The sequence below is a fragment of the Cavia porcellus genome, unplaced genomic scaffold (genome assembly GCF_034190915.1).
Source record: "Cavia porcellus strain 051 isolate PalLab524CR breed Dunkin Hartley unplaced genomic scaffold, mCavPor4.1 scaffold_5, whole genome shotgun sequence".
Lineage (NCBI taxonomy): Eukaryota > Metazoa > Chordata > Mammalia > Rodentia > Caviidae > Cavia > Cavia porcellus.
In genome coordinates this window covers 32,445,327-32,463,019 of record NW_026947488.1, presented here as the reverse complement: position 1 = coordinate 32,463,019, position 17,693 = coordinate 32,445,327, and the positions used below count along the sequence as shown (strand labels likewise).

General features: G+C 56.1%; 1 protein-coding gene and 1 long non-coding RNA gene across 3 annotated transcripts in view; one reads left to right on the top strand and one right to left on the bottom strand.

Moving 5' to 3' along the window:
* The first annotated feature begins 11 nt into the window (after positions 1 to 11).
* On the top strand, positions 12 to 10,621 carry LOC134476031 (uncharacterized). Of its 2 annotated transcripts, none has more exons than XR_010047450.1 (2): positions 12 to 2,266; positions 4,591 to 10,621. It is a non-coding gene; the product is annotated as an uncharacterized LOC134476031 (long non-coding RNA). The 2 variants fall into 2 exon arrangements; XR_010047449.1 differs by having other exon boundaries at positions 4,181 to 10,621.
* Positions 5,738 to 17,693, bottom strand: part of Acss1 (acyl-CoA synthetase short chain family member 1) — a 34,452-nt gene continuing 22,496 nt past the window's right edge. The window contains exons 6-14 of the mRNA XM_063248602.1: positions 15,224 to 15,371; positions 14,599 to 14,736; positions 13,892 to 13,984; positions 12,897 to 13,009; positions 12,547 to 12,673; positions 11,866 to 11,993; positions 11,687 to 11,750; positions 8,429 to 8,547; positions 5,738 to 6,920 (exon numbers count right to left, since the gene is read on the bottom strand). Coding sequence (XP_063104672.1) covers positions 6,741 to 6,920; positions 8,429 to 8,547; positions 11,687 to 11,750; positions 11,866 to 11,993; positions 12,547 to 12,673; positions 12,897 to 13,009; positions 13,892 to 13,984; positions 14,599 to 14,736; positions 15,224 to 15,371 — 1,110 coding nt within the window. The 3' untranslated portion in view covers positions 5,738 to 6,740. The remainder of the gene's footprint in view (positions 6,921 to 8,428; positions 8,548 to 11,686; positions 11,751 to 11,865; positions 11,994 to 12,546; positions 12,674 to 12,896; positions 13,010 to 13,891; positions 13,985 to 14,598; positions 14,737 to 15,223; positions 15,372 to 17,693) is intronic.

The window sequence follows — 17,693 nt, the reverse complement described above, 5'->3', positions numbered from 1 at the left end:
CCACGCCCCTTCCGGTGCCGCCTACCGGCTTCGGGCTCTGGGCGCGTCACCTCGCGTAGGAACTCAGTGCCCTAGGCTGGGAGTGGACGCTGTCCTTCTGTGAAGGCTCCAAGGCCGCGCTGCAGGAAGGCGGGGCGGACGGAGCCGTCACCCACGGCGGAGTCCGAGAAAAGGCTAGCGGCAGAGGATGGAAAGGTTTTGGTCAGTCGCTTGTATGTAAACCTCGTGTAGTTACTGTCTTATGGGGGACGTGACCATGCTGCAACCCAGGCGGGTTCGGGGGTAGTGAGCTCGGGGATCTGACCGGGGACAATCGCGGCGCGCTCGGCGGGTCCTGTGCCCCGACTGCGCGCCCGGGTCTCCGGCTGCAAGCGGGCCCTTCTCGATTTCAGCGCTGGATGGCGCTAGCATGCCACGGGAAGGTGCCGCCTTCTTTCAGCATTTAGGAGGCGGCTTGGAGAGGCGGAGAACCCTGCCCAAATAAATCCATTTCCCCAGGGCCCGTCAAGGTTGTGGTTCAGCCAACCTTGCCAGCACTACTTCATGCTGTGTCCTTGATTGCAGCCGGCATCAGGGTGTCCAGTCATTCTCACTAAGGGCTGTATGGTCTGGCTCCCTGCTGTTACCCTCCCTCCCCTAACCCGATTTCAGACTCCGGAAACTGCGCGCATTTGTAAGTCTGTGTCTTTCTGCCCTTGTCATATTATTCCTTCTTATGATACATTTTCTTTCACCCCCGCGGGGGAGAACCATTCTATCATTCTGGTTCCATTTCCAGTATGAGGTCCCAGGCCTCTCCCCAGAGAACACATTCCTCTTTGTTTCCAAGGCACTTTCAACAGGCTGATGATAACCATAAGTCCACTGTTTTGGGTTTATTCAAATTTCACACTGCATTAAAGTGCATAGATAAGGCCAAGCATTGTGGTGCACGCCTGTAATCCCAGCACTTGGTGGAGGGGGTGGGGGATGAGGCAGGAGGATTGCCACATATTCAAGGACAGCCTGGGCAACATAGTGAGTTCAAGGCCAGCCTGAACTACACAGCAAGACCATGGGGGGGGGGGGGGTGTTAGGAACACATCCATTAAAAAAAATAATGTTTGTATTATTGAACTTGGGACAGCAGAGGAATATGCCAGAGAACCTTTGGGCTCCTCAAAGGGTAAGCATCACTAAAGAGCCCTCAGGGGTGGGAGCTGGAGTTGTATTCTTCACAGGGGAGGCAGGTGGATGGGAGGCCAGTGGTCTTGTCTGGAACACAGGGGCCCATGGGAGCTCCTGGAAGATGAGCCCACAGCCGCCTCTAGGAGCACAGGGAACCGATGAGGTGGTGTTGGGATGGTCCCAACTTACAGCACAAGTGTTGCACAGCATGGGTTAGAATTTTCATTTACACGTCATGGTGAGATGCATTTTGTCTTATCTTCAACACTCCAACCTCCCACCTCACCCTTCAGCCCCATTGCCAACCAAATCAATTTCACTTTCTCTTCATGCCAGCAGTGGCCAGGGTTATGGGAACACTGATTGGCCTGATCAGATTTCCTAATGTCAGGGCTGTTAAGCAAAAGTTTGAGGAAGGGGAGGGAATGTATCCTTTCTACTAGGAAACAGCACCATGCCCACATAGGAGCTCCAAAGCCTGTCTCGTGAAGGAGTGGCTTGTGGGAATGACTTCCAGGAACTAAAGCTCTTCAGAGGTCAGGCCTTCGTCTCCAGGTCACTGGGTTTGTGTCCTCAAAGGGGACAGCGAGATTCCAACCCTTCCTCTTCCTCATTGCCCTGTCAGGAAGTGATGGTTTGCTCCATTAAACATACCCCACCAGGAAACACTGCCATCAAATCCTGAAGCCAACTGACCATGATGGAAATAACTATTCCCTGTATAAATTGATTATCTTGGGTATTTGTTACAGTGACAAAAAGCTGGCTAACACCGTGCCAATTACAGGTGTCTCAAGTCATCACCAACATCTAGGAACAGAGCAGCCCTTGCGGGAGGCCCTCTGGGCTGGTTCTCACCCTAAGACTAAAGATGAGGCCCCAACCTACATGACCAGTGCTGATCTGACACCTAGGACTCTGCATGTGGGAAAAGCAGCCCCTGATGCTGGGCGCACAACCAATGGAAGCCAGCGTCAGGAGCAAGGCCATTTCTAGTCCAGGGCTATGGCCCCAACATGTGCTCTTTCATGTTCTTGCACAGATGTCCCCTGGAAACCTGCAGGCAGCTAGGGAGAGCTCAGGCAGGAGGCAGCAAGCAGTAAGTATCATGACATCAGGTAGGGTGCCCTGGGGCCCCTTGGGGCATAAGTGCCTTCAGGTATGCAACCAGACAGCTCTCTGCTGCCGTAGGAAGAGCCCTGCACACCAGCCTTACACAAGCAACTTTGCAAGGGGCAGATTGGGGGGAGGGAAGAGCAGGGGCTTGGAGTGGGTCAATAGGGTGACAGCCTGGGGCAGGCATAGGGTTCCCGAGTGATCCAGCAGAATGGCCCAAAAGGGGCAAGGAAAGGCAAGTGGGCCAAACCCGGGGAAGCAGAAAGGGTGGCTATGGAAAGGGGTTGCTGAATTGTACTGAGAGGCTCAGGTTTCAGTTCAGGCAGGATGCAGATGAGCTTGTGCACCATAGGGAAAATACTGGACAACATACCATAGCCGGAAACACATCCACAAAAGCCAGCTTCAGATGGGAGAGGGCTAGACACAGTGGCACACATAGCAAGACTGAAATAGCACAATTGCTTGAACTCAGGAGTTCAAGGCCAGCATAGGCAACATAATGAGAACCCATCTCAAAAAGGAGAGGAAAAGGAAAGATGAAAAGATTTATAGGAAGGATTTGGATGTGCTCATGGAAGCCGGCACAGGAAGAGCAACACCATTCCTTAGGACTGGATGGTCTGTCCACTACCACCCATGCCCTGAGGTGCCTGGCCTCTGTCCTGCCATGCACCTTGTCAAACTGTCATTGTGCTGTCCCTTTCCAGAGAGCTGGAAAAGAAAACTGTCACCTGTACAGCTCGGGAAGCTAAGGTGGCCACAGGCAGTGTTTTCATTGAGAAATAGAAACCTAGGAGTTGTTTGAATCTCCAGAAAAGTTTTTGATAAAAGAGTCAAAGGACACTGGCCCTGCCTTCATCTTGAGTTACGCTCAGGGCACAAGCTGCAAGGGCCAGGAGCCCAGGTCCTCAGTGCCACTGCACTGCTGACCTCAAGGCTGCCCAACAGCTGAGATCAGCAGTCCCGAGTCTTGGCCACTGCAAAGTCAGGCAACAATCTGTGACCTGAGATGCTCCCGTTGAGCGAGGAAGGCGACAGCAAAGGTTCACTCACACCACAAGGGAGACGAGAGCAGGAGACTGCACAGGGCAGCACTTGGGCTTCATTGTACTCCAGGCTTCCATGGTGAGAGGTGTCCTGATCAGAGCTGATCCAGCCATAGGGTACAGGACTGATGTCACAGAGACTCCAAACTTCACAGCAGAGTGTCCACCTTTCCCTGCTGTTCCTTCTCTGCCTCCTGACATGGGTGACCCAGCCTGAAGGCCCTTGCCAGCACCAGGCTCCTCGGCTTCCCAGCGTCTAGAGTCATGGGCCAAGTAACTTCCTGCTCCTTGTAAATTACCTTGTATACCAGAGTATAAGGTGCTCTGATACACAGCAGTGGACAGATGAAGACAGATGGCAGAGACAGGAATGGTGGCCTCAGCTGCTGACAGGCTTACATGGCTGGAGCTTTGCAGGAGGCTGAGTGAGAACAACCAAGCACATGAACAGTGCCATGGGGTCCTGGGCAGGCTTCCTTCGTTGCCAGTGGGTGGCTCCCAGAACACCCCCATTTCACTGAGCTCCAAAGTGCTTGTGAATTCCTGGGAGGAAGACCTTCCTGACTCACTGGCTGGTTTCCAAGGACTCCAGAGAGCCCGCATGAAGTGACCTGTGCCCTGGGTCCACTTTCCCTGTAACTCTAGAGTCCACCGTGCCAGAGGTGGGGCCACCAGGGTCTGCCCAAGCCCTAGTGCTCAGCAGACACAGAGACTGCAACCCAGATGAGCAGGGTGGCGTCTAGCAGGCCAGTCACAATTCCAGTGGGGCTACCTGAGCTATGTTTTATACCAACTTGCTACACTATTCATTTATGTCTTACACATTTTTGTATTTGTTTTCATCAAAGGTCTAGCTTGACAGCTTTTTGACTAACTTACAATGAAACAGAAATAAGGATTGTGTGGCACATGAATGGAGGCCCAGCGCTGTCCCCAGGGCCCAGCCCATTGAAACAGTCCAAAGTTTGGACCAGCCCATGGCATCCTGGGATTCTCAGACAGGCAAGTGCTGTTCTGGAGACCAGGAGCCTGGAACAGCCCCTGGGAGCATCACTGTGCCATAGGTGACAGTGCTCCATGGACCCATCCCAGGTGAGGGATCCCAAGTCTCAGCTTGCAAGTAGCAACTAGCACACACCTAGTACACAGCCAGCCATGGGAAGGAATCGAGTTCATCTTTATCAGTATCTTCATCACAGCTGGGTACAGCCAGGCCCTGTACCATGTCCAAGATTCTTTCCGCACCACTTTATTTCAGATGCTGTGGGATTCTGGCATCCTCAGGAGCTGTGTCTCCTTCTGAATGTGAGGACAGAGCCTGGTCACTATGTCCTGTTCCATCCTGAGCCTGATGTGGTGTCACCATGTCTGCTGTGCTGGCCTGCTGACCACCCCAATGTCTCTGATGCCTTTGCTGCAGCTGCCTGCCCTTGTCCCTACATCTCAGAGCCACCAGCTTGGTCCCTGTCAGGACATTGGAACTAGAATAAAAAAATCAACAGCAACAAAGAGTCCTGAGGGACTCAGCCATGTGGCTGTTCTGGGACAGTCCACCCTGTGACAGCTCTGTCCTGCTCCTCACTAAAGGTGTCTTGGCTTCTCAGGAGCTCTGTCAGTGTCACATGGCCAGACCTGAGCCTGTCCCCAAAGCCAGGAACTGAGACAGTAAACAACCTGCCCTTGCAGTCTGGATGGAGACACTGATGAAGCAAGGGGAGGCCAGCATCCACGGAAGCCAAGACCCTTGCCAGCAGAAGGCTGAGCAAGACAGCCACCTGGGGGGACCCCAGCCTGTGAGGTGTGTGGCCTGGCTGCTGCCAGTGAGCTGCCACCACCTGTTCCATCTCTCACATGAATGCTGGGGAACCCACACCCCACCTCTATGTTCATCCAGTTCATGGCCCAAGGGGTCAAGGGGATGCCCCTGGGAACAGGCCTCCCGGCTCCTGCCCACCCAGCTGGGGCAGGACTCCTGGCTCCAGTTCAATGGCCTTTTACTCTAGGGACCCACACGGGGACACCAGGCCGACCACTATGGTGATGAATGTCCATGCTGTGCTGTCCAGCTGGTGGCCATGGCCACTGTGGCTACTGGACATCAGCCATGAGGCTACTGTGACTGAGGGCCTGAATTCCTATGCAGCAGAGCTTGTGGCCTGAGTGCTTGACAAGGTGTCAAGGAAGACATAGTTGCCAGTGTGCATGCTCAGTGAGAGTCTTTCAGCACTACCCTGAGGACAGACCTGCCAGCCTTCTGGTGCTGTGCTCTGGATGAGCACAGTGGAAAGAATGGCCAGGGATGAAAGTGCAGCTTGGGGTGGGCACCTGCCCAGCACAGGCCAGGCCTAGGTTCAGTGCCCAGCACCAGAGGAGGAAACACCAGCATCCATCGAAGCACAAGCCTGGACGGAGCACGAACAAAGTAAAACTTTATTTGAACCCAAGTCATCTCACAACTGCGCCTCACCTCATGTGGCTCAGCGTCACTAGTGGTAATGAGCACTGCTTCTCAGGAAGGTGGCTGCTGTGGCCTCTGCCACTGTGGGGTCTTGGTACTCGCCTGATCACTGGAGGCAGCAGCAGCCCTGGCCAGGGTCCAGCACCCAACCCCACCTCAAAAACACCTGCACAACCCCGGGTCTCCTCCTGTCCCCTACCTCACCCGTGCTCACCAGGCCTGGCTCCCGGTGAGCACTGGGCAACCTGACCCACAGCACAACATAGCTGTGGGGCTTAAGGCACACTGAGGAGGAGCAGGGCAGAGAGTGCATTCTGCCTTCAGACCCAGAGCCCGCTCAGGCCGCACTGCCCTGAGCTGCATCTGAGTTTTCCTGAGGCATCACGTGGAGAGTAATCCTGCCAGGCCACAGCTTGGAGGAACAAATCCACCTGAAGCAGCTTTGGAGCCGGGGAGTCAGGGCTTGCCTGTTCTGAGGCATATTCATGGGACATGGGCTCAGGTTACCAGGACAGGAGCCAAGCAGAGGCACGGACCTCTGAACAGATGTCCAGACTGGCTAACACGAGTTAGAGAGCACACCCTTCCCACTAATGGAGGTTTTGGAGACCTCCCTGACTCTGCTGCAGTGTGTGAGTGAATATCTTAGCCTCAGTAGAGTGCTCTTACAGAGCTCTCCAAATTCAAGAATACAGAGAGCACCACCTCTGCCTTTTGACTCTGGAAACTCCTGGAGAAGTGGGGCTGCCCCAGCTGTGGGCTTCAGATGCTGCCGACGTCCCAGACCAGACACAGAGCCCAGGCAAGCAGCACAGAGGACACTGTGTGCGCTGCCACCTGGCGAGTCAGACTGCGGCCAGCTTCATCCCGGGGTATGAACTACACGGAGCGTCCGAGGGGAAGAAATGCTGTGCCCCGGGGGCCAGGCCTGAGCTCACTGAGGTCTCATCCTACTTGGCAGCTGCCTGCCTCTCTTTGTGCGTCTGGAAGGCATTCAGTATCTCCTCAACGACGCTGGGATCCTCCAGGGTGGTGATGTCCCCCAGGTCCTGGACTCCACCTGTGACGATCTTCCTCAGCAGCCGCCGCATGACTTTCCCAGAGCGGGTTTTGGGGAGACGCTTCACCACCTGGCAACACGTGTGGCATTAGCATGGTGGCCTGGGTGAGGGCTGCTCTCAGGCTGACTCTGAGCAAAGGTCTCTGGTTCACCCACCCATGGCCTGAGCCAGGGCTGAGACACCCAGAACACAGGAGCCACCGAGGAGCAGATCAGCTGCAGCCCTGCCTGGCTGTGCTACACTGGCACCTTGCTGACATCACCATCTGCCCGCTGGCTCCAGGGCAGCAACTCAGGCTCATCCTGCAACCTCTCCCCAGCTGCAGCTGAGTTTCGTCTTTGGTGAAAGCTGAAGCAACTTCACAGAAGAAAATGTGAACACAACATGTAGCACTTTCAAGCAGCCACAGCCTATGGGGCCCCACTCCATGTCGGAAGATCAGAAGCTGTTGGGGTGGGGCCCAGCACCTCAAAGACAGCCAACAGGTGGCTCTGTCTCTGGGACTCAGCGCTGGCCACCTGGCAACTCCACACACCAGGCCAGCAGTGAGAATGGTGAGCAGCCCTGGACCCCGGGCCTGAGCAGTGCCAAGGGAGGGAGAAAGGAAGCACTGGGGCTAACGTGGCTCAGCTCTGTCCAGGGTGACAAGCCCTCCCCTGCCAGAACCAGGAAGTATGCTCAGAGGCCACACAGCAGCTGCTTCCCATGCCTCTCTTTAAAAGCTGCTTTAGGGGCTGGGGATTTAGCTCAGCGGCAAGCGTGCCTGCCTTGCAAGCATGCAGTCATGAGTTCGATCCCCGGTACCAACAAAAACAACAAAAAAGGTGCTTTAATCTGATGGAGGAGGGGGCTAACTCAGTGGTGAGCGCGTGTCTGGCACATGCAAGGCCCTGGGCTCTGCTTGGCTACTGTGGCCTTGGGAGACCCCGAAGCCCACGTGTTGGGGAATGATACTGAGCCTATGCATCCTAGGGTATAGCAGCCTCTTGGAGTTGGATCCTCCCCCACCCTCACCTCTTGTCCCCAGATGACCAAGCCCAGCAACTGCCCTGGGAGCCTCTGGCACTAGGAGCTACAGCGAGCTTTTCAGCCCTCTCAGTGGCCTCAGTTATTTTGTCAGCACAGAGGGAAGCTAATACAGAAATGCAAAGGGAAAATGAAATCCCAAAGTCTCTTTGGCACCCAGTCTTGAGCCTGCACCTGGCAGCCACAGGCCAAAGCCTTGCCCACCCCCAGGGAGCCAAGCAGGTCACCCCTGTGTTTGTTTATTGTTCCATGGCACTGAGGTTGAACTGGGGCCTCGTGCTGAGCCATGATGACCCTGACATTCCCTACGGCACCTTTTAAAATCTTGAGCCAGAGCCTAAGTTGTCCATGCTAGGCTCAAACTCTTGATCTTCCTGCTTCAGCCTCCCAAGTAGCTGGGGTCATAGGTGTGTACCACACCCCAGCTTTGTGCCTGTGTGATACTGATGGGGAGAGGGTGACGAGCTCTTTTGAGACTATCACCACTGACACCACCGGGCTGCAGAAGCAGCTTAAGGAGAGCAGCTCACCCAGTCGTCCCGTCCACTCACCAGGATTTGGTCAGGCACAGCATATTTGGCGATCTTGGTGGCCACCACCGACTTGAGCTCATTCACTACCATGTCTGCGTCATGGGCCTCGTCCTTCAACACAATGAAGGCGAATGCGGCTTGGGAAGAAAAGAAAGCAAGGGTTGGGGAGTGCCACAACAGCACCTGCCCAGCCAGGGTCCCAGTGCCACCTGCCATCATCGCAAAGGGTTTTGTCGTAAGCCAGGGTTTTGCTGTGTGGCTCACACAATCCTCCTGCCTCAGCCTCCTACAGAGCTAGAAAGACAGGTGTGTGTTACCACACCTGGCTCCAAGGGATCTCCAAGTCCTGTGTTGGTGACACTGGAAGCTGCTGTCTTGCTGTAGCAGTGCATTTCTGCCATACGCAGAGTGGCAGTGGGTCCAACAACTCGGTGGGCATGCCAGCCAGGCAGCCACCTATGGCTAGGAAGGAGCTTGGCACTACAGAGATGCCAATGGCCACTGTGACTCAGATAATCCCTCAGCTGTAGCAGAGCCCCCGACAGGGCTGATGGGACACGTACAGCTTCACTGAGAAGCCCCTCCAGTTCAGATCAACCCGAGGATGCACCCCTTGCTGCTCCTCCCACACATCATAGATGCCAAAGTGCAGCTCCGGGCCACCCCAGTCAGCACAAACACAGTCTTCACCAGCCAACGCTGGCGGCTCCGAAGAGCTGCACCTGAGGTTGTGTCTGGGACCTGACCTTCTGCCCTCCAGCTGAGTCCAGTGACAGGCAGCTGGCCACCAGCTCGTGCCCCAAGGCACATCCCTGTCATCACTGTGCTTCTGGGGCCCCCATGCCAATTCTGCCTCTTCCTCCTCTCGCTCCTCCCCACCCTCTGGGCTGTGCAGTTTCCTGCAACCTGTTTGCTGTCCTGGCCCGTCCCTTCTACTGCCTCCTCCCAACACAGTGGCCATGAGGGCAGAGACTCTATGTCACTCAGCTGTGTCCCCAGCAGAGACCAGGCCGGAGCACAGCACGAACCCCATGGATGTCTGCTGACAACCCGAAGGGGAAATGTGCCTGCAGAGCTGGCTCTGTGTGGCCTCAGCTTCTGCCTGAAAGGCTCCCATCTCCACTCAGCAAACTCCTACTTATCGCCCAAGACCCAGTCCAGCCCGACCCAGTCCAGCCCAGCGACAGCTCTGCAAGCTTTCCTGGCCCTGCCCAAGTCTGACTATGGGTGTGGCCCTGTGGGAATGGTTGTCACCCCACCCACAGGCTATGAGATCTGTGATGGAAAGAATTTTGCTCTATTCTCCTGGTGCTGGGGGAGATGGTGGCCTGGATCCTGCTCCAAAGCCAAAGATGAAGGGAGGAGCCACATGGCTGTGGTCAGGCAACAGGCTGAGCCAGAGGGTCAGAGACCCAGACAGTCTCAGGGACTGGACTCTGAGGGCAACCCAACCCAGGGCTCCCCTCCCACGGGACAGTGCCACTGGCAGTAGAGGTGGAAGACACTTGGCACAGACGGGCTACTGGGCCATCCACAAATGGAAAGTAAACAGATGTTCAAGTACTTGAGAAACCAGAAAGTGTGTGAAATCCATGCCTGCTGGCAGGTGACCCAGGCCTGCTTAGGTGTGAGCTGCCCCAGCTGCTGGCAGGCGCCAGTGGCCCTAGGTGTGTACCTAGGGACTCTGCCCTTGCCCTGGGCAGCCGCCACAGTTCCTCACATGAGGGCTAAAGTCCGCCTGCCAGGCAGCAGCCCACTGTCCTATGCTCACTCTTGGGTTTCACTGGGGGAACAGTGGGGATGGTGCCAGTCGAGGTCCTTGTCTGACTCCACAGCCCACTTCAGGCCCCGCACCTGAGCAGCCAGGCTGGCTCTGCCCTGATCCACAAAGGCCCAGCCCCGACACCTGGGCCCCTGCAGCCCAGGACACAGCGGGAAACGTAGACCCTGCCAGCATCACTTTACCAGGTGGACAACTTTTCTACCTGTCCCTGGCCTGACCACACCTGGCTGAGGCCTCTGCCGGGGCAGCACCCACAGCCCCCCCACAAAAGCCACAGCAGCCTCCCTGCCTAGCTACTCTGAAGTGCTTGCACTGATTTTAAGTTTTACAGTGGGTTGATTTAAAGAAAATATCGGAAGGGCAGAGTGGAAAGATCTGCTAGGTATGCACAAAGCACAAGAATGAAATAAAGTAGAACATAAACAGCATCTGAGTGAATACACGGGGGCACACAACCTGGCGGGCAGGCAGGTGATGCTTGGGACAAGGTGTGTAACCAATGAGCTAGCGGAAGTTCCCTTTGTTCCAGGCCCTGAAGTAGGGCCAACACAGTCAGTGTATTCAGTGCTGCCTGGACACAGGGTCAGCATGCCTAGCAGTGACCTGGCAGTCATTGCCCTGAGGTGACTGGCATGGGTCAGTGTGCCCAGTGGTGAGTGAACACAGGACCAATGTGTCTGGCAGTGACCTGGCATGGAGCTGGTGTGTCCAGCAGTGACCTGATGCCAGGTCAGTATGTGTGCCCACTAGTGTGCCCAGTAGTGGCCCCACCATGAGGCCAGCATGGCAGGCAGTGACCCTGGCATGAGGTCAGTGTGCCAGATAGTGACCCCAGCGTGGGGTCAGTGTGCCCAATGGTGACCCATGGCATGGAGTCAGTGTGCCTGGCAGTAATCACTGCATGAAATCGGTGTATCAGGAGGTGACCCTAGCATGAGATCAGTGTGCCCAGCAATGACCTTGGCGTGGGGTCCTTATGCCTGTTGTGCTTATCCCCAGGCCCTGGGGACTTGAGGCCTTCTGGCTCTGGAGCTAAGCATGTCCAAGAGTGGGAGGAGGCTTCTTGCTCATTCTGTGTCCCTGGAAGGTGGATGTGCCAGCGGGAAGTCAGGCCCCTCCTACATGCAAGTGCAGCCAAAGCCTGCAGCAGGCTCTGCCATGGACACTTAAGTCAGTGAGTACAAAACAGGACTGCGCAATGGGGATGGCTCAGGAATGCCCGTGACAGGACATGGGTGAAGCCCCAACATCGGTTGGAGACCCAGGATGAGCTTCCCAAGCACAGCAAGGGCAAACTGGGCAAAGGCTCCCCGGGCACATCATCGGACCTCACCTGCCCAGCCATTATCAGCTTCCTCCCCCAAAACCTCCTCTGGGAAAGGAGGAATGACCTGAGCCAGCAGGCCCTGTCACCAGTGCGCCCAGGACACCGTGCTCAGGGAGCAGCAGTGACAGGCACGAGTAGACATCAGTGAGGCTGCCTCATCACTCACCTTCTCCTTTGATGTCATGGGGGTAGCCAATGACAGCAGTCTCTGGCACAGCAGGGTGGTCAGCCTGCACCAGAGAGAACAGGTTAAAGTGTGGCAAGTCCACCAGCCTGGGAGGACCAGTTTGGGAGGCCCCAGAATCATGGCAGTGCTAGGGTAAAGGATAGGCTAGGTGCACTCACCATGGCATCCTCGATCTCTGCAGTGCCAAGACGGTGGCCACTGATGTTGATAACATCATCTATGCGCCCCGTGATCTGGTAGTAGCCATCCTGGGTTCGGTGAGCCCCATCTCCAGTGAAATAGTAGCCTGCAGCCCAGCAGAGGATCAGCTCAGGAGCCTTGAGCCCCAGCCCTCCATCTTGGTGCAGCCCCATCCTGGCCACTGGCCAAGGCTGCCCTCCTGGCCAGCCTGTCTTCCCTGAAGTCTCCTCACAACCCCAGCCAAGCCTTTTGAGCAGACAGCTGGCACTGCTGACTGCAGATGTGGGGAGCAGGGCAGATCGATCACCTCTGAGGAACCCACAGGGTCTCAGTACAAGTGTGAGACTGGAAGCCAAGTGGTGTTCATGTAACTTCCAGCCCAGCAGCATGACAAGTGGGGAGCACAAACGTAAGCTGCCAGACACTGCAGCCACGCCAGTGTCCACAGTGTTTCCTCCAGTCCTCTCTGCTAAGAGCTAGCGCAGCCACCCAAGAGTACTCACTGATCTCAAACTCCCAGCCCTGGCCTCAGAGGTTGAGGTCAGGCTAACTCCACAGTCCAGAGAAGGAAGCCACGCACACTTGCCCTTCACCCCTATACTGCACTGCCCAACATCACCCTGAGGACATTCTGGCAGACCTCAGGCCAGGCCACTCACCTGGGTAGGCCCTGAAGTAGGCATCCATGAATCTTTCATGATCTCCATAGATGGTCCTAGCCATGCCCGGCCAGGCCTGAGCAATGCACAGGGCCCCAGAGACATCACCACCCTCTACCACGTTGCCCTGCAACTCAGAAGACAGCAGGAGAGTCAGCCAAGACTGTTGGCATCATCATCCTCGCTGCTCAAAGCTTTTGACTCAAAGCCAAAAGATGGCAAGCGGGCAGGAGGAGCCGTCTAGAGCCTTCCTCCTGAGAGCCTGGCCTGCCTCCCACAGTGATGTCATCAAGGCAGCCCCAAGCGAGGTGATGGTCAGCAGGTGAATGGCCCGTGCAGGACCCACGCACCTTCTCATCCATGAGAGCGGGCAGGATGCCGAAAAAAGGCCTCATGGCCATGCCAGGTAGGATCTCAGCCCCTTCTTCTGAGGGCCGGGGTGCAATGCAGATGCCGCCAGTTTCTGCAACAGGCGAGAGAAAAGACTATGTGGCTGGGGGCCCAGACTGCACCCCCAGAAGGCAGGACGCATCCTCTGTGCTGGTATGAGCAGGGGTTGGAGGCGTCAGCCACAGTGGCCCCAGAACCTCCACCCAAGTAAAGGCAGCTCAGGCCTCTCAGTGTGGACAAGAGGGGATGCTCAGGTGAGTGCAGCCCTGAGCCACACCCTATGGCAGTGCCATGTCTTGCAGTGGGGTGCCTGTACCTTCCCTTGCCCTGTGCCAGGGAGTTTGGTCCCCCACTCCTGAACAAGGAAAGGCAGAACCATCTGCTCACACAGGAAGATGAGGAGCACTGGCCTGGCATGCACCCATGAGGCCTGGCCTCCTGTTGCTCTGCCACATGCACCACCCCCAGGAGGGATGTGAGATCCCTACCCAGTCAGGGAACCCTGCAGCACCTCTGGTCTGCATCACAAGTGTCTGCAGTGGGCTCCTTCCCTGTATATCCAGAGTCAGATTAGGAGCGGATAACCGGGAGAGAGTGCCATGGAATGCACCCTTCCTGCTACCCTCCACCTAGACCTGGGGCTCTGAGACAATGGGTCTGCCCCTGCTCCACAGCTGTGCTCAGTGGGCTCCATGCCAGCACCCCAACAACAGGGCAGGGTGCTGCAGAAAGGAACCCTGCATGCTCACCATACCAGGTCCGATCCATCTGTGCCGGGCCTGGGGGCCCCCAGTTACAGGCTGGGAAACCAAGGCCCCAAGAAGTCCTCACTGGCATGGAATAACTGGGAAGCAAGGCCAACCTGCAACCTGGATGGCACAGTGGACTCTGCCTCCCTGTATGAGAGCCCCAGCCTCAGCCTAGACCCAGGCCAGTACTTGCTGGGGATGCTCACCTGTCTGCCACCAAGTGTCCACCAGAGTGCACCTGCCATCCCCCACCACGTTGTGCAGCCACTCCCAGGCCTCATGGTTGATGGGCTCACCCACTGGAAGCACACAGAAAGGCAGAGCTTAGTGCTACTTAGTGGCCAGGCCACAGCTCAAGATTTCTCCAAATGTCACGTGAGGAAACCTGGAGGGGCTGTGAATCCATCACACTTGCCAAAAACACAAGCAGCTGTCACAAGGTCCAAAGGCAAAGAGGGGGCAAGAATGTGGGCAGGGGTATCATGCACACTGTGTGCTGCAGGGGAGGCGGTGGGGACATTTCCTCTCATACTTGAAGAGTGCACACACTCAGCACAACTACTTGACTACTTTTAGTGTTGCAAAATCTGCAATGTTAAACACCTGTTTTGCCTGTTACTCTGAAGTTTGACTCTGGACACATGCTTCACAGAAGGGAGTGCAGCTGGACACCCAAGGGAACACTAAGAACACTGCACAGCCCCACCCCCACAGGCAGAAGCTGCAGGCTCCCTTGAGGCAGACACGACTAGTGACAGCACAGCCAGTGCCAGACACCACACAATACAGCTTTGTGATCCATCTGCCACGCTGGCCCCAGGACTTCCAACCTAACCCTCAGTGTCCAGCAGACACTCCCACCTCTCTGCCCTCCATCCTCCACTGTCCCAGCCTGCCTACCCAGTACACTCACCTGAGCCCAGGGTACGCAGGGACGAGCGGTCGTACTTCTTCACCCAGCCGTCCCCGAGCTTCAGGAGCAGCCGGATAGCAGTTGGGGCACCATAAAACTGATTGACCCTCAGCCTCTGCACGGTCTCCCAGTACCGACCTGCAGGAGGAAGAGTGTGCAGATGCTGGCCATGGTCACCAAAAGGGGCCCAGTCCCCTGAGAGGGGTGATGCATCTTCCTCCTGTGCTGCATACTCCTCAGGCCAACCCGGTGCCCAACAAGACACCTGGCCCTGGAACCGCAAGCTGCATGGCTCCCTGAGGAACCTGAACATGACACACTTACGCCACTCCCTACTTAAGGATTTGAGGAAGGACTATGCTAAGGGGTCCCCAGGGCAGGCAGCTTAAAGCAGAGATGGGAACCTGGAAGGGCAGCATAAGGTGCAGTATCACCAGGCTACTTGTTGGACCCTGCACCTAAGCACCCTGAAGACGTGGCTTCTGGCTCCCATCCACCTTCAAGGCCAAAGATGGCAATTCTGCTGTCCTTCAGCATCTAGTTCACAAGACCACAAAACCCTCCCCTCACCTGCAGCTGGCCATGCCACCCAGCACAGGCCCCAGATGGGGTCCTGGGTTCTCACCAGCATTGGGATAAACTGGGGTGCTCTCAAAAAGGACACTAGTGGCACCATTGCAGAGAGGTCCATACACCACATAGCTGTGTCCTGTGATCCAGCCGATGTCTGCCACACAACCGAAGACGTCGCCAGGCTGGTAGTCAAACACAAGCTGCGGACACAGGGCAGTTGTCAAGCAGCATCCTCCCTGCCCCACCACGTTCCTGCACTAATGAAGACAAGGTGGAAGCTGTCCGAGTCCAGAACTGAGACAGCCACTCATGGCCACCAGCGGCAAGTGATGGGATTGCAGGGATTGCACACAGGGCACAGTAGGGAAAGATGAATCCCATGTACACAACAGCAGGGCGCCCCTTGCAAGATGCACATGGGCAAAAGCAGCCAGGTGCAGGACCACTGCTGTGCTCACAGCAGATGCACACAGCCAGACAGAGCTAGGCCATGGGAAGCGCTGGTCCTGGTGACTACAATGAAGGGTTTGCAGGGCTCTCTGGAGTCTCATCTCCCTCCAGCATAGCCAGCAGCACTCCACTTCTTGACCAGTCTGGTGTTTGCTCAGATGACTCACTGAGCCACACATGTGGCTTGGGTGGTTTCTTGTATGTTCTAAAAGCCTGCATTTAACTCTGGATGAGCTGTTACCAGGGTCCTGCCACCACAGACCCATCTCAGTACTCCCTGGAGTCTGCAGGCAGTTCATCAGGGCTACAAATGGCCAGGTGCCCACAGAGCTGTGTCTCTGTGGGAGAATGAGGTTTTGCTTGCTGGCCCAAGACATCCTCAACCACTCAGCACAGAGCTGAAGGGTGAGTGAATTCAACTCATACCCATACTGCCAAGCCCCCAGCTCCTGGAGCAAGATGGGGCCAGTCCCTCCCCAGGAGACCTGCAGCTCCCTGATAGCACTGAACACCCCAACATCTTCTCCCCAACAGCCCTGCCTCCATCATCACAAGCATAGGTGCATGGACAGACCTGTGCATGGGCACAAGGACAAACACTTGTGTACATAGGTAGACACACAGGCAGACACATACATGGCAGACACACATGTGCACGTGAACATACTTGTGTACAAGCAGACATACCAGAACCCCAGTGACAACCACAGGCCCTGTGACAGTTCACTTTGACTGTCAACAGGACAAGAAGAGCACACCTCTGGGCATGTCAGAAAGTGTCCCAGAGATGTGACCCTCAGGACAATGTCCAGCCCCAGGCCCTGCCTCTCCTCACATTCCCGGTGCTCTGCTCACTGCTGCCAACCAGTGAGCAACCCTGCTCTACCCCCACAATACTCTAGCCTCGGTGACTCTAGTCTCCTGGCACTTCTGACACTCTAAGCTCAGATGGCCTTTCCTCCTTCACATTGCCAGTGTCAGCAGTAACACACCTGTCCAAGGCTCGGCACAACTGTCACCTGGGCTTGGGGTGGCTACAGCTGTGAGGTCTGTTCCCCAGCTTCAGTTGCGGCCCTGCAACAGCCACAGCAGGGCAGAGCCAGAGCCCTGCTGCACTCAAACAACCTGGCTCCCACCCGTCACCAAATGGGCTAGTCATGTGGCTGCCAGCGATCCTGTGGGTGCCCCAGGCCTCCTCACACCCCAAGGCCTGGGTGTTGTGCCCAGCACAGAGCAGTACTGACAAGTGAGAAGGTGCACACTTCCCCTCTGCTGCCCTCCACAGGAGCTTGGTGGTGCCTGCTCCTGACGCCCCAAAATCTCCAAGTATGGAAGAGAAACTCGGAAGATGTCCTCCATCCCTCCAGCCTGCATCTCTTGCTTGGATCACCAGTGTCCTGAAAACACTCTGAACAGGGAAGAGCGAAGTCTCACCCTGCTTACAGCCCCCCAGTGTGCATTTTATATAAATAATGGAAACATCCAGCCTGCAACATTCTTGGCTTTCAGCCCCAGTGGTTGCTTTCCAAGCATCTTGCATAATCACATCTCTGCACCGTCCCATCACCAAAGATGAGGGAGGAGTCAGCTGAGAAAATTAGAACGAGAAAGCCTTGCATGAAGCCAAGAGCAACATCAGCATGAGACTCTGGAATCAGCCTAACGGTGATCTGCTCCACAGCCATGCAGAGCAGCTGTCTATCTATCTGCCTCTCTGTTAGGGTTCTCCATGCTGGCCCTGAAGCCTGTCCGTGTGTCCACCTGCCTGTCAACATCCTCAGGGTGGACCACACGCTGTGTACATGTGGATGCCAAGTGACCTTGTCCCAACATCTGCTCCTCCTCCCCAAGGCCCTCTGATCCTGCCCCAAGGATGACCTCCCACATGACCCACGCAGGCCAGTCAGCATTTTGGTCCCACCTTGAACCGCTGCCCACAGTGACCAAATTAGAAATGGGCGTAAGATCCTAACCTGGTCAAGACTCCACAGGGACTGATAAGGCCCACCCTGCCTGAGTTAGCCCAGCTGATGGACAGAAGCCTGGCGAGGTACCTCATCTGTGTGGTAGAA